The sequence below is a fragment of the Mustela erminea genome, chromosome 1, assembly GCF_009829155.1.
Source record: "Mustela erminea isolate mMusErm1 chromosome 1, mMusErm1.Pri, whole genome shotgun sequence".
In the NCBI taxonomy this organism is placed as follows: Eukaryota; Metazoa; Chordata; class Mammalia; order Carnivora; family Mustelidae; genus Mustela; species Mustela erminea.
In genome coordinates, this window is record NC_045614.1 from 6,499,404 (window position 1) to 6,522,591 (window position 23,188).

Below are 23,188 nucleotides of genomic sequence, written 5' to 3' on the forward strand. Positions count from 1 at the left end.
CTCCCTATCTCTGCCTCTCCCTCTCACTTTCTCTGTGTGTCTCTGTCTTTGTCCCTCTCTCTTTCTGTCCCTCTCTCTCCCTTCCTCTCTCTCTCTCTGTCTCTCTATCTCTGTGTCTCTCTCTCTCTGTCTCCATCTCCCTCTTTCTCGCCTTCTCTTTGTTCCTTCTCTTTCTGTCTCTGTCTCCCTCCCTCTCTATCTCTGTCTCTCTCTCTCTCCCTCCGCGTCTCTGTCTCAGTCTCTGTCTTTATCTCTTTGTCTCTCTCTGTCTCCCTCTCTCCCCCTCTGTCTCTATTTCTGCCTCTCTCTCCCTCTCTGTTTCTCTCCCCCTCTCTTTGTTTGTTCCTCTCTCTCTCCTGCCCCACTATGGAGAGACCCGTCCTGGATCTGCTGTCTCTATGAGTGAAGAAGTGAGATCTGCCCAGAGGGAGGGTGCAGCCAGGTCCCCTGCCCTAGTGAAGACGGGGCCTGACCATAGTGCCCGCTGACACTGTGACTGCCGCCCTATCCCTATCAGAGACTCTGAGCTTCGTCCCGGAGCTAAGCCACTCCTCCTTTCCTGACCCACAGAAACCATGAGATAATGACCCTTGGTTGTTTTCAGCCAAGTTCTATGTTGCGTTTATAATGCTTGCAGGCTTTTGTTCTTGCAAATCTAAATTGTTTACACTAATCTACATATATTTAAAAAAAAAAAAGACAAATCCTTAATACTTAAATACCAACTTGTTCCTGACTTTGCATGCCCAATTCCCTTCCTCGGACACTCTGTTCCCACTTCCTTCATAGGAATACTTTCTTCTTGGCCTGGTACAAGTCTCATCTCAGAAGTCACCACACCAGAGACAAAGTGTTCTCAGAAATGCCCATATTAATATCTCCCCATGTAAATACCTCCCCCCATCTGTCTCTGTCACATCGTCTCCGTTAAACCTTTGAAGTTCTTCTCACCACTGGTAGTCATCTGACATAGTGATTTCTTCTTAGTTTACTGTTTTCCCTGCTGAAATGGGAATAGTTGCTTTATTATCTAGTGTTTAATTTTATTTTTGAAAAAAAAGTAGTATCAGTAAAATTAACTTTTTTTCCCCTAATTTACAGTCCTTGGAATTTTATCCCATGTATAGATTTGTGGGACCTGGGGAGAAAGAGCATTTAAGTTTTTTAGTACCAGGGTGCCTGGGTGGCTCAGTGGGTTAAGCCTCTGCCTTTGGCTTAGGTCATGATCTCAGGGTCCTGGGATCGAGCCCCACATCAGGCTCTCTGCTCAGCAGGGAGGCTGCTTCCTCCTCTCTCTCTGCCTGCCTCTCTGCCTACTTGTGATCTCTGTCTCTCTGTCGAATAAATAAATAAAATCTTTAAAAAGCAACTTTAAAATTTTTAGTACCTTCAAAGTCATTGCTCTGATATCAGGATACAGAACAATTTCACTCCCCAAAAAACCCCTTGGTACTAAACCTTGTAGTCAAAGGAAAGGGCTTTCTCTCTCTCTCTCTCTTGCTCACAGCTCTATTGCCAATGCTTAGAATATTAGCTAGCATAAAGGACACTTGGTAAATATTTGTTGAATTAATTAATTAAACATGTATCAATGCCAGCAAATGTTGGATGTTGATATTGTTAGGGTTACCAGGACAAATCTCTCTTGGAGGTGAGGCCTTAACTTTTTTTTTTTTTTTAAACACAAAACAAGACAGAGATAGTTTGGCTGACAGAATCTTAAGAGATTTTTATTGGTGCCAGGCATCCCCTATTGGATCCCCTCTCCCAACCATTACTGCAACTACTCGTGGGCATATGGGCAAGACGACCTACTAGGAGAAAAAGCTGTGTTTCAACTATCAGCTGACTTTTGGTGGCTCCCTGACCCAGTGATGGGTTCCCTGGAGCAAACTCCACTATCCTTAATTTCTGGGTGTTCTTCATCAGAGTATCCCTAGAAAGCATCTTCATTCAGCAGGGTCAGGTCGGGAGGTCTGTTCAATGGAGAACGTCTCCATGAATTCTCTTGGAAGGAAAGTAACGTAAACAAGCTAGAGGTACAAATTATTCAAAGCCATTCTGCTTAAGATGCTGTCAGCTTCTTAGCACCATTTGAAAAATTCTGGCCCCCTTCAGTGCTCATTCACCCAGAAATAGAGCCCCAATCCACTGCTTATTCCATTTGGATTGCAAATCTCCATGTAAAGATTAGAATTACTTCACAATACACATAAGTGAGGTGCACTGCTTTCACAGGGGCTGAAGAATGAGGAAATGAGACAGTGTAAAAGAACACGGTGAGGAGGCACAAGGAAAACCTGCAACAAATAACTCCCATTTCTGTTGTAAGCCGTGTTACGACTCATTTGCATTCCACAGGGGTATATGGTGACCGAGATGTGCCTCAGTTTCCTTCTGGCTTAGACATTCATGATTCAGTTGATTGGTATTTTCCTCTTTGGCTACAAAGACCTATACCATCAAGTGGCTCCTTGTTTTCTTAGTGCATGGTCTCAATCTCTTTCTCCCCTGTGCCTTGTACAAATGTCATCCAGCCCATGCCATCCTGCTCCCCGTGAAGACAGAATAGAAGTGAAGGTACAGGGGACATGACTCACCTATGTGCTCCCTGACTCTGGTCTCTAGAAGTCAATGAACTGCCTGGTTCTCAGGAAAAAGCCAAACTCTTGAGTTGGTCCCAAAGTCCTTCAAGACCTGGCATTCCCCAAGTTATTCACCGTAACCGGATTTTTCACTTCACAAATGCATCCTTCTCTCTCTTCCTCTTGTTCTCTGACCTTTGCACATACTGTATTTTTTTTTTCTTTTTCTGATCCTCTTTCTCCTCATATTTGCCTGAGAAAACATCATCTTATCCTTGGAGGTTTAGGATCATCTCTCCCAGAAAACCTTCCTGGAATCCCCCTTCCAGATTCTGTAGGGGGTTCTACTCTATCCTATCCTTGCCCTCATGTGCATAGTTCATTCTGTTAAAATTAGTGTCCAGTATCTTTTCCCACATTCAACTATAAACTCTGCACAGTAGGGACCTTGTGTCTCCTGCTCACCATTCCATGGCCAGCACTCACAGCAAGCCCAGAACACGAACGCCATAAATATTTTTGAGAGCTAACTGGGTTTTGAACCAGGATAAATCCAACCTGGCAGAAACTAGACTGATCTTTCTGGGGAGACAGCAAAGGACCCTTACTGGTCCAAGTAATTGAGAAAATAGTTACAAGGCCAGATTTCCTTTTAAACATCTTCAACTCAAAATCCAACGTGGCTACTCTCCCAAACCATGCCATTCCATTCATTAGCCCAAGATCCTAGATGTCGAGATCCTACTTCCTGGAAGTGTCCAAGTGTCCTTGTGGTCAGGAAGATGAAGTAATTTTTCTGTTGACAAGCTTCCTCAGGCCTCCTTTTAGATCCCGGTTCCTCAGGCTGTAGATAAAGGGGTTCAGCATGGGGGTGACCGCAGTGTACATCACAGCAGAGGCTTTCTCCTTCACAGCTGTGCTCACAGAGGAAGGACACAAATAGACCCCAATGGTGGTCCCATAGAAGAGAGCAACCACAGACAGGTGGGAGCTGCAGGTGGAAAAGGCTTTCTTCCTGCCCCCTGCAGAGGGGACCTTCATGATGGCCACAATGATGCGAACATAGGAGGCCAGGATGCAGATGAAAGGCGTGGCTATCACCATCCCAGCCACGATGAGTACAAAGATCTTGTTCACAGAGGTGTCAGTGCAAGAAAGCCTGAGAAGGGGAGTGAGGTCACAGAAGAAGTGGGGCAACTCATTGCTCCCACAGAAAACCAGACGGGCCATCAGGAGGATATGGATGAGGGAGATGACGCAGGAAAACATCCACGGGCCACCAACCAGCAGGCCACAGAGGCGTGGGCTCATGATGGTGGTGTAGTGTAAGGGGTGACATATAGCCACAAACCTGTCATAAGCCATCACAGCAATTAAAACACTGTCCATAATGCCAAAGAAATGGAAAAAGTACATCTGGGTCAGGCAGCAGGGATAGGAGATTGACTTGCTACTGATTTGGATGTTCACCAACATCTTGGGGACTGTGTCAGTGGCCAGACAGAAATCAACCAAGGAGAGATTGGCCAGGAGGAAGTACATGGGAGTGTGGAGGTGGGAGTCTGAGCTGATGGCCAGGATGATGAGCAGGTTTCCCACTACGGTGACCATATACATGCACAGAAACAGGGCAAAGAGGAGGGTCTCCTGCTCTGGACTTTCTGAAAGTCCCAGGAGGATGAATTCAGATGCACTGGTTTGGTTCCTTGGTTCCATGGGTAATATTCCTCTGGAAGTATTGAAAAGATGATATTCCAGGAAAGCTACAGAGATGGTTCTGGAAGATCAGATGAGATTACAACCCATTTTCCATCTGGACTAAGAATAACATCTGTTTATATACAGGTTCCATAGTGAACTATGGCTGAAGTGTTTACAGCAACTCATATGTCAAGGTTTAGTCGTAGGACCCTCCCATGAAGATTCCCATTTCAGAAAACTGTTGAGAGAGTTCACCATGCATGAAAACTTACTGAAAAAAACTAAGGGATTTACTTCAGGATAAAACAAATTGAATTAAAAATAAGCAGTATCATGAGAGACTATGGACTCTGAAAAACAATCTGAGGGTTTTGAAGGGGCGGGGGGTGGGGGGCTGGGGTACCAGGTGGTGGGTATTCTAGAGGGCATGGATTGCAAGGAGCACTGGGTGTGGTGCAAAAATAATGAATACTGTCATGCTGAAAATAAAAAATAAATTAAAAAAATAAGCAATATCCAGGAAGCAATGAAGAGCCAAGTAACTTGTTTATATGTAGAAAAATAATTAAAAAAAGAAACACTGAGTTTTAAACCAATAATAATAGTACCACATAAACAAGATGGATTAAGATACTAGGGAAAAATTATATGTACTACAAAAGAGGAATTAGAATAAGTGTTGAAAGGTTCTTGCCTTGAGTTGCAGGAGAACAAGAATGTTGGGTATTTTGGACTTTCCACATGACTTAAGTTTAAATGTAACCACTAAAATAATGGATACAGGATTTATAACTTATAAATTGCAATAGGGGAGTAACAGAACTCAAGAGATTTTGGGCAAACCATTTTAAGTCAGGAAAGGAACTATAAAGAAGCAAAGAAAAATCACAAAATATATGGGTAATTGTAACAAATGTTTAAATGGCTTTAATCTTTAAAAACAGAGAGTTGCAGATTGGACAAAGGAACAAAATTCTATTATCTCATGTGTGCAAGAGATATACATAACCTATAATGATGTAGAAAGCTTGACCATCAGGAAATAATATGGGTATATCAAGAAATACTAACCAAGATGAAGATGAACAGCTTATTCAGAACATGTGCAGCTGAAGCAAGTGGGGGACAGATAGCGTGTTGATATCAGATGAGGCATACTTAAGGCAAAGGCCTCCAAAAGGATGAGGAAAGTCAATATATCATAATAAAAGGAAAACTGACCCAAAAAAAAGCAGCTAATAACTGATATATATTATATATATATAATACATAAAATAACTAATATGCATGTAATAGCACAAGCTTATAATATATAAAGAAAAAACTAATAGAACTGTAAGGAAAAGATGATAAAGCACATCATATTAGAAGATTTTATCATATCTTTTTTTAGTAGTTGAGAGACCGGGGGTGGGAGCATGCAAAATTTTGCTAAGGGTATAGAAAATCAGGCCATAAAGCAAATGTTAATACCAAAGAGTACAAGTCAAACAGATCATGTTTTCTGATCATAATGTAGTCAAATTAGAAATTGTTAGTAAAAGATAATCAGCCTGTTCCTATATTTTCGAAGCTATTAAAAGGACATTTAAAAATAATGTATGCATCATCATTGAAGCCAGGAATATTTATACTTTTTAAAAAAACCTATCATCAAAAAAAAAAATAAAAAAAAAATAAAAAAACCTATCATCTATCTATCTATTTATCTATTTATTTATCATCTATCTATGTAATATATAGATATAGATATGCACAATGTAATATTAAGCAGCCTTTTAAAAAGATGAGATCTTGTCATTTACAACAACATGGGTGGACCTAGAGGGTATAAGGCTAAGCGAAATTAGACAGAGAAAGGTAAATGCTGTATGATTTCACTCCTGTGCGGAATCTAAAAAAACACATGAACAAACAAAAAGCAGAATCAGACCTACTTGGGAATGCAAGTTGGTGCAGCCACTTTGGAGAACAGTGTGGAGATTCCTCAAGAAATTAAAAATAGAACTTCTCTATGGCCCTGCAATTGCACTACTGGGTATTTACCCCAAATATACAGATGTCGTGAAAAGAAGGGCCATCTGCATCCCAATGTTTATAGCAGCAATGGCCAGTCGCCAAACTGTGGAAAGAACTAAGATGCCCTTCAACGGATGAATGGATAAGGAAGATGTGGTCCATATACACTATGGAGTATTATGCCTCCATCAGAAAGGATGAATACCCAACTTTTGTAGCAACATGGACAGGACTGGAAGAGATTATGCTGAGTGAAATCAGTCAAGCAGAGAGAGTCAGTTATCATATGGTTTCACTTATTTGTGGAGCATAACAAATAGCATGGAGGACAAGGGGAGATGGAGAGGAGAAGGGAGTTGGGGGAAATTGGAAGGGGAGGTGAACCATGAGAGACCATGGACTCTGAAAAACAGTCTGAGAGTTTTGAAGGGGTGGGGGGGTGGGAGTTCGGCTTACCAGGTGGTGGGTATTAGAGAGGGCACGAATTGCATGGAGCACTGGGTGTGGTTCAAAAACAATGAATACTGTTATGCTGAAAAGAAATAAAAAATTAAAAAAAAAAAAGGAGTTGAGAGGGTTCCATAATTAACATTTGTGGTGATTGCCACAAAGTTTAATTTGTCACAATGGTTCTGTGATTGTTCTAAAAAGCATTAGCCTGTACAGTTTTAAAGGGTCAATTTTACAGTATGTGAGATGTATTTCAATAAAAATGTAAAAAAAAAAAAAGAATCAGACCTATAAATACAGAGAACAAACTGAAAGTCGCCAGAGGGAGGGGGCGGGGGGATGGGCAAAACAGGTGAAAGGGAATGGGAGATACAGGCTTCTAGTAACGGAATGAATGAAGTCCCAGGAATAAAAGGCACAGCCTAGGGAACACAGTCAATGATGTAATAGCACCGTATGGTGACAGATGGAGGCCACACCTGCAGTGAGAATAATGTAATGTGTCGAGAAGTTGAATCTCTAGATTGTCCACCTGAAACAAATGTAACACTGTATCAACTATACTCAAAAAAGGCACCCCCCCCCAAAAACAAAAAATTTACCTAATCAAAGGAGATGTAGGGAAACTGGTATGTAGAAGAACATTCATATTCTTAAATGCATAATTCGGAAAAGAAAGCTTGAAACTTTAAAACTACTGAAGGTCCTGGGTGCCTGGCTGGCTCAGTGGGTTAAGCCGCTGCCTTTGGCTCAGGTCATGATCTCAAGGTCCTGGGATCAGGTCCCACATCGGGCTCTCTGCTCAGCGGGGGGCCTGCTTCCCTTCCTCTCTCTCTGCCTGCCTCTCTGCCTACTTGTGATCTCTCTCTGTCAAATAAATAAATAAAATCTTAAAAAAAAACTACTAAGAGAAGACCTACACAATTAGACAGATTACATGAGCTCATTCTCTCAGTTCATAATCCCGTTTCCCTTTAGTGATCACTTACTATGTGATGTCAAGAAGATAGGAGAACAGTTTTCCATCTTCTCTGCAAAGAACACTGAGTTTGACAACTTGCCATCGACCAGAGGATGCGTGTCGGAGCCCAGGGTCCAGTGGAGAAGTTCTAGCGCACAACTAGAGCGGAGAAAATCTGATATTTGACACTCGGAAGAGGGTGAGAACAACTTCACGGTAGCCATGGTCGCACTTCCTCAAGACAGCACAGCTCAGTGTCAAGAAGACCCCCTCAGCCCGTGATTTTTCCCACATGGTAAAGTAAGAGCATGTGAGCGAGTGTTTGACTCCCCCAGCTGTGCAGTGTGCTGACCCACTTCCTTCTTACCCCATGCAGGGAGCTATGCAAGGAAGCGGGGGAGAGGCTGGGAGCACAGCAGGCAGGGCTCCCAATGCTCAGAGGGCTCCAGATCCTGCTAACTCTTCCACAGATTCCATCCGGAAGTCTGCCTGCACACTGCTGGCAATGCTTCTCACCTGTAGACTCTCCCAACTCTCCTGCCAGCTCTCCCAGTGCCCCGAGTGCCTCACCCATGACCACCACCAAGCCATCGCTGACTGGCTTCCAGTGCATGCCCCCAAGGGCGGCAAGTCTGGGCATTTGCAGATGGCTAGTGAGCAAGTGTAGAAAACCAGCCCAACTCAAAGGAATTGAGAGAAAACACACCAACTTGAGCATTTCGGGGCACCAAAACTGGAGGCTGTCAGCCTCTGGTCTGGTTTTGCAGGATCAAAAGAAGGTAACAGGGTCTCAGGAATGCCCCCTCCCCATTGGGAACAAGAAGTGTGAAGCAGGGGTATTCACTGGAAAGGTCTAAGAATCCACTGAAAAGCCCAAGAATCACTAGAAGGGCTAACAGAGGGATATTCCCCCGCAAAGCCAGTCAGAAAAAGACTGGAGGATGTAACTGCTACTTCAAATGTGAAAACATCAACGCATGATTTCAGGGAATGTTAAAAAATCAACAAAACATGACACAGCCAAATGACACAATAATTTCTAGTAACTGACCCTTAAGAAATACAGATCTATGGAGGGCGTGGATGGCTCAGTCAGTTGGGCAGCTGCTTTCGGCTCAGGTCATGATCTCACAGTCCTGGGATTGGGCACTGCACCCGGCTCTCCACTCAGTCAGCAGCAAGTCTGCTTCTCCCTCTCCCTCTGTGATCACTCTCGCTTTCTCTTTCTCAAAGAAATAAATAAACTCTTTTTAAAAAATAAATACAGATCTATGATCTGCCTGACAAAGAATTCAAAATAGATGTTTTAAGGAAGTTCGACAAGCTACAGGAAAACACAGAAAGGGGGCACCTGGTGGCTCAGTAGGTTAAATGTCCGATTCTTGATTTCAGCTCAGTTCTTGATCTCAGGGTCGTGAGTTCAAGCCCTGCATTGGATGTGGGGTCTACTTAAAGACAAAAAAAACAAACAAAAAACACAGAAAGATAATGCAATGAGATCAGAAAAAAAATACATGCACATGATCTTCTATATAAAAAATCCCTAAAAACTAGACACACACACACACACACCCCAACAGCTGAAACTAACAAATGACTCAGTGAAGTTGCAAGTGAATTGATATGAAATCAATACAGAAAAATCAGTTGCATTTCTATATACCAACAATGAACTATCTGAAAAAAGAAATAAATAAAACAATCCCATTTATAATCGCACCCAAAGCAATAAAGCACTTAGGAATCCCTTTAACCAAAATAAATTTAACCAAAATTTAACATGTGCCAAAAACTAAAACGCTGATTAAGGAAATTGAAGAAGACATAAATAAATGGAAAGATATCCTGTTACATCAACTAGAATAATTAACATGTGAACACATACGTTCTCCTGAAAGTGATCTACAAATTCGATGTAATTCCTATCAAAATTCCAAAGGGGTTTTTTGTAGAAATAGAGGACACAGTCTTAAAATTTGTATGGAACCATGAAAGGACCCCCTCCCCAAAGCCAAAGCAATCTTGAGAAAGAACAAAGCTGGAACCATCACATTTCCTGATTTCAACTAATTATAGAGCTCTAGTAATCAAACAGTATGATACTGGCATAAAAACACATAGATCTGTGGGACAGAACAGAGACCCAAGAAGTAAACTCATGTGTCAACAGTGAACTAGTCTTTTACAAGGGTGCTTAGAACACACAATGGGGAAAGGATAGTCTCTTCAACGAATGACGGGGGAACTGACTATACACATTCAAAAGAATGAAAGTGGACTCGTATCTTAAAACACTCACAAAAAATAACTCAAAATACATTAAAGACTTAAATGTAAGATCTGAATTCATAAAACTCCCAGAAGAGAACATACGGAAAGTTCCTTGACATCAGTTTTGGCAATGATTTTTTTTTTTTTTATATGACAACAAAGGCACAGGGAACAAAAGCAAAAGTCAACAAGTGGGATAACAGCCAACTAAAAGGTTTCTGAACAGCAAAGGAAACGATTGACAAAGAGAAAGGGCAACCTGTGGAATGCGAGAAGACATTTGCAAACCATGTATCTGATGGGGGATGTATCCAAAATATATAAGGAATTTATTCTGCCTGATAACAAAAATGCAAATAATCTGATTAAAAATGGGCAAAGAACCTGAACAGACATTTTTCTAAAGAAGAGATAAAGAATGAAAAGATAAAGAATGGCCACCAGGTACATGAAGGGTGTATCATCAGGGAAACACAAAAATCACACTGAGATATCATTTCACACCTTTTGGACGGTTTTTACCAAAAAGACAGTATATAAGAACTGTTGGTGATGATATGGAGAAAAGGGAATTCTTGTTCAGTCTTGGTGGAAGTGTACACTGGTGTGGTCACCATGGAAGACTGTGGAAGTTCCTCAAAAAGTTAAAATAGAACCACCACATGATCCAACAATCCCTCTTCTGGGTATGTGTCTGAAGGAGACCAAATCAGTATCTCAAATGGGTATCAGCTCTCCCATGTTCGTTACAGCATAATTCACTCATAATAGCCAAGATATGGAAACAATGCAAGTGTCCATCAGTGGGGAATGGATAGAGAAGCTGTGGGATATATATAAAATTCAGTCATGAGAAAGAAGGAAATCTTGACATCTGTGACAACATGCATGAACCCAGAGGACTTTATGCTAAGTGAAATATTTTAGGCAGAGAAAGACAAATATTATATGACTTCATTTATATGTGGAATTTTAAAAAAGCCAAACTCATAGAAATAGACAGTAGAATGGTGGCTACCAGGGGCTTGGGGGAAATGGGGAGATGCTGGTCAAAGGGTATAAGCTTGTAGTTATAAAGTGGGTAAGGTCTGGGGATCTGGTGTGCAAGTAGTTACAAATACTGTATTGTATACTTGAAATTTATTGAGACAGTAGATCTCAAAATATTCTCACTTTTGCTCTTTTTTCCTCAACAATTTTGGTCCTATAATCCTTTAGGGATTCTGCTAAACTATAGGCCTCCCTTTCTCCCCAACCCCTACCCAGGAAAATATACACCTTGACATTACTTTGTATACCATTTCAGGTGTTAATAAAATGTCCTACCACCCCATTAGGATCCACTTTTAAAAACTTTCTTTGCACAGGTCTGCTACTTTTTAGAGGTGATTCTCAGACTTATAGCTCCAGACTTCCAACACCCAGACCTGAATTATTGCCTGCAAACTCAGAATTTCCACCTGGAAATTTTTACAAATACAGTGTGGAGTAATGGGAAGCTCCCAGATAATTGGATCCAGACAGACCAGAATTAAAACACTGGCTTCTTAACCTAGTAACAATTAACCTTGCTAAACTTCATTTTCTGTATCTTTATACTTGGGAGAAATAATACCCACCTCTGAGTTTTCTTAGAAGCTAAAAGGAGGTAGCATGTGGAAAGGGATCCAGATAGGGCTCAGCATCACAGCATGGTCTCAGTCAACATTAGGCAGCATCACTTCAGATGTTAACGAAGGACTCTGAAAAGAGATACACCTGGATAATTCACGGGTCACCACATACTAGCTAAGTGACCTTGAGTAAACTTGAGTAAACCTCAGTTTCTTTGAAAGGGAATGATGATAATGTTATATAACGAACAGGGTTTTCTAGAGATCAAATGAGATATGAATATAAAATTATCTGCAGTGTCTGACCCAGAATAAAATGGTTATATTAAGCAGTGCTATCTCTCTTTTGTCCTGCATTGGCAAGTTCATTATATAAAAAATGAAGTCTATTTTCTTCTAGAGCCTCTCTTTCTGTGAATGAGATCACCATTCCTCTAGACAAGTATGACTGAAACATTTATTCCACTGCCAAAAGCAATCCATCAATGAGCTGCTACCACTTCCAGAAGCTGAACATTCTATTCCTATACTCATTTTCCATCTACCTCCTCCCACTATTACTTGTGAGTAAATCAAGTCTCCCATTCCTTCTCGGTTGGCAAGTCCTAGTTCTTAGTCTTTGTATATCCATTTTCCTTCCTTCAAAGAATCCTGAAATCTCTGTCAGATTAATCCTCATGAAGTATACCCCTGTCTATAACACTTTAATTTAATTTAATTTTTTAAAGATTATTTATTTATTTACTTATTTGACAGAGATCACAAGTAGGTGGAGAGGCAGGCAGAGAGAGAGAGGAGGAAGCAGGCTCCCTGCTGAGCAGAGAGCCCAATGCAGGGCTCAATCCCAGGACCCAGAGATCATGACCTGAGCCGAAGGCAGAGGCTTTAACCCACTGAGCCACCCAGGTACCCTGTCTATAACACTTTTATTCACTTTTCCATTCGTCCACTCATTTATTCCATGAACAATTACTGATGGTTGCCATATACCAGGATTTGGGCGAAGTGGCAGGGACAAAGACATGAAATGACACAGACCCTGTCCTCCAGACACTTGAGAGCAGGGATTGTATGTCTTTGCTTGGTTTTGTGACCAGCATCCTATATGGGATACACAAGGCTTAAACACTACTGTTCAATATTCGCATGAATAAATAATAATTCTCTTTTATACTGAGTGCCTTCTGTAACAACAGGTACTGCCCTAAGTTCTTTGCCAATTTGCTACTCGCAACAACCCACTGAGCTTTGTCCCATTTCATAGAAAGTAACATATAAGAAAACATAAGGAACCGTGTAACATATAAGCAAATGGAGAGACAAGGACATTAATAAAATCAAACGGTACCTCACAGACAGCAGGTGGCCGAACTAAGCCAAGCAGTCTGAATCTAGCATGTGTATTCTTCATCTCTACAATTTCAAGAATCTGGAGTGAACCGATAAATTCAAAGTTCAAGAAGGGAAACAGACTCAAGAGGCATTTATCAAATTATGAGGAAATGGACATAATAGAAAGTTACCCTGAGAATTTCTAAGAATTCTCAGGAAATGCAGCTGAATCAGGCAGTGATTGTTGGCAAGTCTGCCATTTACACAAAGACTTCGTGAGCCACTGTTGTCCACTGAACAAAACCCACATGTTTACCTTCATGTGAAAAAAATATCCTGATTCTACTGCAAATCTGCGTGTCTTGCTCTATTTACTACTGCCCTCCTAAAATTATGTTTTACCCCAGATTTGGGGGAGGGGACAACTTGCCAATCTCCATCACAATGCATCCTTTCCTGTCATTTCCTGTCTCCATCCTTGTTTTTTCTTTTTAAGATTTTTATTTATTTATTTGACAGAGAGAGATCACAAGTAGACGGAGAGGCAGGCAGAGAGAGAGAGAGAGAGAGAGAGAGAGAGAAGCAGGCTCCCCACTGAGCAGAGAGCCCGATGCAGGACTTAATCCCAGGACCCTGAGATCATGACCTGAGCTGAAGGCAGTGGCTTAACCCACTGAGCCACCCAGGCGCCCTGTCTCCATCCTTTTTCACATTTCATATTAATGAATCCTAGGATGTGCCAAGCACTATAATAGAGATAGTACATATATGGCATGTTATCCTAACAACAAACTGTGATGAAGGGATTACAATGCCCCTTCTACAAATAAGACGATTGAGGCCCCAAATGGGGAAAGGATGTGTAACTTCCACAGTCATTAAATGCTGAGCTGCCACTGGACGTCTGCCTGAGTCCCAAACTCATAGCCCTTCCACTGAGCCATGCTGCCCTTCTGCATGCTTTCTTCCTGAAGTTCCATAACCCCCTTACCATCTCCCACCGAATTCCCACTCACTTCCTCCATCACTCCCGGTTTTTCCACAACTCTTGGGAGAAATTTAAGTCTCTGGAACTGGGATACTCACATGCTCCCTAATCATCTTGATGATGCTCTACTCAAAGAAACACAATTCCCATCTCACACAGAACCCTAGAGCTTGGTATACATGGTTTCTCAGCAGGGAAGATCAGGAATCTCAATGACTTCAGAGACTCAGTGATGGAAATAACTTGAACTTATGCCAACACAGCCTGGTAGAAACACTTTCTTCTTTGAGATACTGAAGGGAACTTGGAAAAACAGGACCAGATACTAAGACTGTGGTCCCAGCTTGTTGCAGAAGAAGGAAGACTCCTTATACTTAATGTCTCCAGTTCAAAGAATTGTTTGTCTAAAGAAACATAGTTATCATTTAGCTACTGAATTTGAAAACTCAAGAGTTTCAATGACTGATTTTTTTAATTAACACAAATGACAGGATAAATGTTCATATAAGAGGAAAGTTTCAATTTAGTTTTAAATAGTGGTTTAATGCCTTTTTTGAGTTACCAGTTTAATCTAAATTTTGAAAAAAAAATGTTGTGTATTAATACACATAACATACTCTTAAATGATAGGGAGAACATTAGTCATATTTAGCAAATATTTTTACAATCAAACCTGTATATTAAAATAAATGAAATGATTACTTTGAACCACTGTCTGTCAAGATTCATGATTCACTTTTGGGATGGATTCTTAATGCAATATATAACTTTTGACAATTTTTAAAAATTAATATTTGATCAGATAATGTAAGTCAAAATGCAGAGAATCCTTTAAAAGTACACACTATTTGTCTATGTAGCAACAGCTCCAAAGTATTTTTGGGCAGTTTGATACCTTTTATATCTGAAGTATACTTAACCAGAAAACTGAAAATTTAAATTGACAAAATGCTATCTTTAAGACTTCAAAATGATAAATAATTTTTTAATAAAATTGGCCTCAAAGTAATAAAATCTATAAGCAAATAAAAATTAAATATTGCTTTAATGACAGAAACCAAATGTTAGAAGTTGTCTCTCTTCATTGGAGATTTACTTTTAATTATAAAGTTCCAGCAAATCTTAGCTTTAAAGGCCCTTAATATTTGAAAAAGTTGGATGCTTAGTGAGGAAATTACCATTTCCCCTAGAATTATAAAAAGCCTCAGCTTTATAAAATGCATCTACTCATGAAGGTAATTTCTCAAACTGGTGATCAAAATGTTGGGTGTGGTACGAAAAACAATGAATACTGTTACACTGAAAAGAAATAAAAAAATTTTAAAAAAATAAATAAAAGCTTTTAGAAGATTTAAAAAAATGTAAAATTTAATACAGTAAGAATATGTCATTGGAGTGTATACATGTTTCTGAGTAATTTTTAAAATAAACTTTATAGATTAATAAGAACAAGATTATGCTGCAAATTATGGACTTTGGAAAGGGCTTGCTAGTATCATAGCAAGACTATGTTGAACAGACTCATGAGCCACCACTAGATTCAGGCCTGAGACCTAGATGCTAACTTGAGCCCAACAGAACCACCCAGCTCTCTGAGAACACTGTCTATTCTCTTTCTGCTGCCTGCATTCTCTCTAATTGTTCTCAAACTTTCTTCTCTCTCTTTCTTCTCTCTCTCCTGTTCTCTCTCACTCTCTCATCTTCCAAGTCCACTTACTATCTTTCCTCTTCTTGACATTATCACTGAAGCAAACTTCACTCAGTTTCCTCCATGGTGATGGTCAATCAAGATGCTGCTCTGCTTTCACAAAGTACAAGAATGATGAGGTTATATCTTGGGGACAGATGATGCCTCATAGAAGCACAGGTAGGTATCCACCTGGCCCAAGGAAGAAAAGCTAGGGTGGGGATGAATTATAAGAACAGAGGGAATATTTACAAGTTCTGGGCCAATAAGAAGTCAATTCCCAAGGCTCCTTGTTAGACAAATTGTCCAATTTCACTTCTATTCCCTGAATAGTTGTTTCCTATGGGGGCTGGGACATGGCAGTAGGAAGCCTGTATTGACTATGTGACATCTTCAGGAGGCAACTTGCTGCAAGTTGTAGGTTTCCCAGTGTGCACTGCATCCTCTCCTCAAGGAGCAAACCCTCATAAACTCTGTCTCCCAAAGGTCAAGGGCTTCTCCTAGAGGAAGTATCTACTCTTCTTTGAAGCCAGAGTTCCTCACCAGCTCAAGAACCAAGAAACATCTCCCTGCATTCCCCCAGTGATGTCACACTGAGAAACAAAGGCTGCATCCAGTCCCATTTACCCTCAAGAGGGCCTTTCTGTAAAGATACCATGACTTCCTTTAGTTCTGCTGATGGAGAAAGTAGAATCTTACCTGATGGGCACACACAAAGATAGAGGCTAGTTGAATGGGTCTGCAACCAGATCCTTGCTCTGAGTATTGGTCCCAGGATGGCATCGTGGGAGTCTCTACTTTTGCATTTTTAGGAATTCAGTTTTATGAGGTCACTGCCGGATTATTGGGTCATGAGTCAATAAACATCCATGGAACCAACTGATACATTAAGCACCAGCTTTTAAAAGCCTTTAATTATAGAAATCACCCAACCATAGACAAAAGTAGAGAACATAGCACTAGGCTGAGTCATATGAAACTGGCAACATTCCACCATATTTTACCAACAAAATGGGCAATTTTTCTCATGCCTCAGCTTGAAACCCCATGTATTCATCACTTAGTTTCAATTCTTATCAATTCAGAGTCTTGTTTCATAGGTACTCTACCTACTTGGACCTTTTTAAAAAATTTCTTTTTAGTGTTCCAGAATTCATTGTTTATGCACCACACCCAGTGCTCCATGCAATATGTGCCCTCCGTAATACCCACCACCATGCTCACCCAACACCCCCTCCTCCCCTCCAAAACCCTCAGTTTGTTTCTCAGAGCCCACAGTCTCTCATGGTTCATTTCCCCCTCTGACTTCCCCAACTCGCTTCTGCTCTCCATCTCCCCTTGTCCTCCGTGCTATTCCTTATGCTCCACAAGTAAGTGAAAACATATGATAATTGACTTTCTCTGCTTGACTTATTTCACTCAGCATAATCTCCTCAGGTCACATCCATGTTGATACAAAAGATGGGTATTCATCCTTTTTGATAAAGGCATAATATTCCATTGTATAGATGGACCATATCTTCTTTATCCATTTGTCTGTTGAAGAGTATCTTGGTTCTTTCCACAGTTTGGCGACCGTGACCATTGCTGCTATGAATGTTGGGGTACAGATGGCCCTTCTTTTCACTACATCTGTATCTTTGGGGTAAATACCCAGTAGTGCAATTGAAGGGTCATAGGAAAGCTCTATTTTTAATTTCTTAAGGAATCTCCACACTGTTTTCCAAAGTGGCTGTAGCAACTTGCATTCCCACCAACAGTGTAAGAGGGTTCTCCTTTCTCCACATCCTCTCCAAAACACGTTGTTTCCTGTCTTGTTAATTCTGGTTATTGTAACTAGTATAAGATGGTATCTCAATGTGGTTTTTTAATTTGAATCTCTCTCATGGCTAATGATGATGAAATGAACATTTTTTCATGTGTCTGTTAGCCACTTGTATGTCTTCTTTGGAATAGTGTCTGTTCATGTATTCTGCCCATTTTTTGATGTGACTATCTGTTTTGTGTGTGTTGAGTTTGAGGAGTTCTTTATAGATCTTGACATCAGCCTTTTGTACTGTCATTTGTGAGTATCTTCTCCCATTCTGTGGGTTGCCTCTTTGTTTTGTTGACTGTTTCCTTTGCTGTGCAGAAGCTTTTGATCTTGATGAAGTCCCAAAAGTTCATTTTTGCTTTTGCTTCCTTTGCCTTTGGAGACATATCTTGAAAGAAGTTGCTGTGGCTGAAGTCAAAGAGGTTACTGCCTATGTTCTCCTCTAGGATTTTGATAGATTCCTCCCTCACGTTGAGATCTTTTGTCCATTTCGAGTTTATATTTTTGTATTGTGTAAGAGAATGGTCGAGTTTCATTCTTCTACACATAGCTGTTCAATTTTCCCAGCACCATTTATTGAAAAGACTTTTTCCCACTGTATCTTTTTCCTGCTTTGTCGAAGATTATTTGACCATAAGGTTGAGGGTCCATATCTGGGCTCTCTACTCTGTTTCACTGGTCTATGTGTCTGTTTTTGTGCCAGCACCATGCTGTCTTGGTGATCACAGCTTAGTAGTATAGCTTAAAAATCAGGCAACGTGATGCCCCCAGTTTTGTTTTTGTTTTTCAACATTTTCTTAGTGATTCGGGGTCTCTTCTGATTCCATACAAATTTTAGGATTGTTTGCTCTGGCGCTTTGAAAAATGCTGGTGGAATTTTGATCAGAATGGCATTGAAAGTATAGATTGCTCTAGGCAGTATAGACATTTTAACAATGTTTATTCTTCTGACCCATGAGCATGGAATGCTTTTCCATCTTTTTGTGTCTTCTTCAATTTCTCTCATGAGTGTTCTGTAATTCCTTGAGTACCGATCCTTTACCTCTTTGATTATATTTATTCCCATGTATCTTATGGTTCTTTGTGCTGTAGTAAATAGAACTGATTCTCTTATTTCCCTTTCTGTATTTTCATTATGAGTGTATAAGAAATCAACTGATTTCTGCACATTGATTTTGTATCCTGCCACATTACTGAATTGCTGTATGAGTTCTAGTAATTTGGGGGTGGAGTCTTTTGGGTTTCCCTGTAAAGTATTGTGTCATCTGGGAAGAGAGAGTTTGACTTCTTCACTGCCAATGTGAATGCCTTTTATCTCTTTTTGTTGTCTGATTGCTGTTGCTAGGACTTCTAGTACTGTGTTGAACAAGAGGGGTGAGAATAGGCATCCTTGTTGTGCTCCTGATCTCAAAGGGAACTCTGTCAGCTTTTCCCCATTAAGGGTGATATTCGCCAACCCCCCACACAAGAAGGGAAATAATCGAGATTAGAGCAGAGATCAATGAGATAGAAACTAGAGATACAGTAGAACACATCAACGAAACTAGAAGGTGGTCTTTTGAAAGAATGAATAAGATTGATTAACCATTGGCCAAACTAACCCAAAAGAAAAGTGAGAGGACCCAAATTAACAAAATTATGAATGAAAAGGGAGAGATCATGACTAACACCAAGGAAATAATCATCAGAAATTATTATCAACAGTTACATGCCAATAAGTTAAGCAACCTAGATGACATGGATGCATTCCTGGAAACCTATAAACTTCCAAAACTGAATCAGGAAGAAATTGACAACCTGAATAGACCAATATCTAGTAACGAGATTAAAGCAGTGATCAAAAACCTCCCAAAAAACAAGAGCCCAGGACCTGACAGGTTCCCTGGAGAATTCTACCAAACATTCAAAGAAAAAATAATACCTATTCTCCTGAAACCATTTCAAAAAATTGAAGCAGAAGGCAAATTTCCAGATCTCCACTCTAAGTCCCCATGTCCTCCATGCTATTTGTTATGCTCCACAAATAAGTGAAACCATATGATAATTAACTCTCTCTGCTTGACTTATTTCACTCAGCATAATCTCTTCCAGTCCTTCCTTGATATGAGGAAGTGGTGATGCAACATGGGGGCTTAAGTGGGTAGGAGAAGAATAAATGAAACAAGATGGGATTGGGAGGGAGACAAACCATAAGTGACTTTTAATCTCACAAAACAAACTGAGGGTTGCTGGGGGGAGGGGGTTTGAGAGAAGGGGGTGGGATTATGGACATTGGGGAGGGTATGTGCTTTGGTGAGTGCTGTGAAGTGTGTAAACCTGGTGATTCACAGACCTGTACCCCTGGGGATAGAGTATTATGCCTCCATCAGAAAGGATGAATACCCAACTTTTGTAGCAACATGGACAGGACTGGAAGAGATTTTATTTATTTATTTGACAGAGAGAGATCACAAGTAGGCAGAGAGGCAGGCAGGACTCTTTTTATGAAGCCAGCATTACCCTGGTCCCCAAACCAGGCATAGACCCCACCAAAAAGGAGAATTTCAGACCAATACCTCTGATAACTATGGATGTCAAGATTCTCAACAAGATCCTAGCTAATAGAATCCAACACTACATTAAAAATATTATCCATCATGACCATGTGGGATTTATCCATGGGATGCAGGGGCAGTTCAACATTCACAAATCAATCAATGTGATGGAACAAATCAGTAAGAAAAGACAGAAGAAACACATGGTCCTCTCAATTGATGCAGAAAAAGCATTTGACAAAATATAGCATCTGTTCCTGATTAAAACGATTCAAAGTATAGGGATAGAGGGAACATTACTTCACAAAAGCTATCTATGAAAAACCTACTTTGATCTCTTAATAGGAATTCTTTCAGGGCAAATTCCATACATCGTATGATTTCTGTGTGTCTCTAAAAATAAAAACCTTCTGGGACACCTGGGTGGCTCAGTTGGTTAAGCAGTTGCCTTCGGCTCAGGTCATGATCCCATCGTCCTGGGATCGAGTCCCACATCGGGCTCCTTGCTCGGCAGGGAGCCTGCTTCTCTCTCTGTCTCTGCCTGCCACTCTGTCTGCCTGTGCTCACTCTCGCTCTCTCTCTGACAAATAAATAAATAAAATCTTTTAAAAAATATAAAAAATTTAAAAATAAAAACCTTCTTTTAAAAAAGGATAAACACAATACTATTTACTATTTTTTTTACTTTAAAATATTAGTAATCGTAGATCATTCAATATTCTGTTATTCAAATTACCCAAATTACCTAACTTTGATCATTTTTTTTCCACATTAGAACCCAGGTAGTAACTATATATTCCAATTAATCGATAGTTGTCTAAAGTCCCTTTTAAGCTCTAGGATTTCTCCCCCACTTGCTTATCCCCTTTGAAATTTATCTGTTAAAGAAATGGTCTGGATTTTACTGACTGCATATGTAAGCAATTTTCAAATATGCCTCCTGAAGGCTGTAATTACAAACTGATGTTTAGATCTAGATATCTGATCAAATCCAGGGTAGATATTGGGGGAAAGGGGAGACATACTCTGTAGGTGGCTGTTGACTTTCTTTGGAGGCACATATTTTTTTCCCCAACTTTATTAAGATACGACTGACAAAATTGTTTGGTAACATATTTAAACTACACAGAACAATGATTTTATAGACATATACATTGTGAAAGGATTGCTAAAATCACGCTAATTAACATACCCATCACCTTACATGTTTACTTTTTTTTTAAAGAGAGAACACTTAAATTCTACTATCTTAGCAAATTTCAATCGTGTGATAGAGTATTACTAAGTAGAGTCATGTTAAACATTGTATCTTCAGAACTTATTCATCTTAAAACTGAAAGTTTGTATCCTTTTACCAATCTTTCCCTATTCCCCCATCTCCCAGCCCCAGGAAACCACTATTCTACTGTTTCTGTGAATTCAAACTTTTAAAAATTTCACATGTAAATGATACGTTGCAGTATTTGTCTTTCTCTAACTGGCTCATTTCACTTAGCATAATTCCTTCCATGTTCATTCACGGTGTTGTAAATGCCAGGATTTCCTTCATTTTTAAGGCTGAATAATATTCCATTGTATATATACACACCATATTTTCTTTATCCATTCATCCGTCGATGGACACTGAGGTTGTTTCCATACCTTGGCTATTGTGAATAATGTTTTCATGAACATGGGGTACAGGAATTTCCTCAAGTTGATTTCAATTCCTTTGATATACACCCAGAAGTGAAATTGCTGGATCATACGGTAGTTCTGGTTTTTTTTTTTTTTAATTTCTTGAAGCTTTGTACTGTTTTTCATTAGTGGCTATATGAGTTTATATTTCCCACACACCGTGTAATGCTGGAGGAAGCATGTATTTTTCATTGTCTCTCTTTTTGTGAAATCTGAAGTCATTTAGATTCATTGCCTGGATGCATCATTTCATGAAAGACTGCAAATGAAAGTAACCTATCAGACTTTCATTTATGAGCTGGAATACTTCTACAAAAATAAACTTCCCCTCCTTAAGTCTGTGGTCAGTCTGAGGTACTCTTTGTAGAGGAAAGTCAGCAAAAATGTTTGAATCTTTCTATTATTTCCATTAACTTATTGGTTTTAAAAATAATTTCTAACACTTTCTACAGATGACAGTGAGTGTGTGTTTTTTTTTCTAATCATAATTTGAATCCCTGTATTTTTAACATTTTTTTTTTGAACAACAAAAATTTATTTTCTCATGGTTTTGGAGACCAGAAGCCCAAAATCAAGGTCTAGGCAGGCTTAGTTCCTTCTGGAAACTGGGAAACAATCTATTTTCCTTTTTTTTTTTTTTAAGATTTTATTTATTTATTTGACAGACAGAGATCACAAGTAGGCAGAGAGACAGGCGGGGGTCTGGGGGGAGCAGGCTCCCCTCTGAGCAGAAAGCCCAATGCGGGGCTCGATCCCAGGACCCCGGGATCATGACCTGAGCCGAAGGCAGAGGCTTTAACCCACTGAGCCACCCAGGTGCCCCAACAATCTATTTTCTGCTTCTCTCCAGTTTCTGCTGGCAGCAGGAGACCCTTGGCATTCTCCGGCATGGGGCTAAATCCAAAATCTGCTTTCACCTTCACATGACCTTCTACCTGTGTGTGTGTGCCTTAAGGCTAACACTTCCTCCTTGTATAAGGATGACAGTCATTGGATTTAGTGCTTCTTTAACATCATTTCATCTTAAAACTTTTACCTTTGTTTCACCTGCAAAAACTCTACTAAATCTTCATAAAGTCACAGTCTGAGGTTCTAGGTGGACACAAATTTGGGAGGGTAGATAGTATTCAACCCATTAAAGTCATCCTAGAAATTGCCTCTTGGGGTGTCTGGGCGGCTCAGTTGGTTAAGTTCTGATTCTTGGTTTCAGCTCAGGTCATGATCTCAGGGTCATGAGACTGAGCCCCAGGGCAGGCTCCCCCACTCAGTGTGGAGTCTGCTTGAGATCCTCTCCCTCTTCTTCTCCCACTGCCCCTCCCACCAATCATGCTTTCTCTTCCTCTCTCTCTCAAATAAATTAATTAAAAAATGTTTTAAAAGAAATTGCCTCTAATATATGGTTTAGCATCACCCCCCCTTTTTTTTTGTCTGATGCTGTTGCCATTAGACATGGCTGTTCAAAGTCAACTTTCACTGCTTGATTTATTTCACTTAACATAATCTCCTCCAGTCCCATCCAGGTTGATGTAAAAGTTGGGTATTCATCTTTTCTGATGG

At 40.1% G+C, this 23,188-nt stretch overlaps 1 protein-coding gene and 1 long non-coding RNA gene across 2 annotated transcripts; both read right to left on the reverse strand.

Annotated features, from left to right (window-relative positions):
* Window positions 1-10: 10 nt before the first annotated feature.
* LOC116600226 lies at window positions 11-21,567 on the reverse strand. Its single transcript, XR_004289554.1, has 3 exons — window positions 21,433-21,567; window positions 9,602-9,604; window positions 11-22 (listed from the first exon to the last, which is right to left on the reverse strand). It is a non-coding gene; the product is annotated as an uncharacterized LOC116600226 (long non-coding RNA).
* On the reverse strand, window positions 3,360-4,301 carry LOC116600219 (olfactory receptor 24). Its single transcript, XM_032360357.1, has one exon. It carries the CDS (start codon window positions 4,299-4,301, stop codon window positions 3,360-3,362), a length of 942 nt encoding a protein of 313 aa, XP_032216248.1.
* Window positions 21,568-23,188: the final 1,621 nt, after the last annotated feature.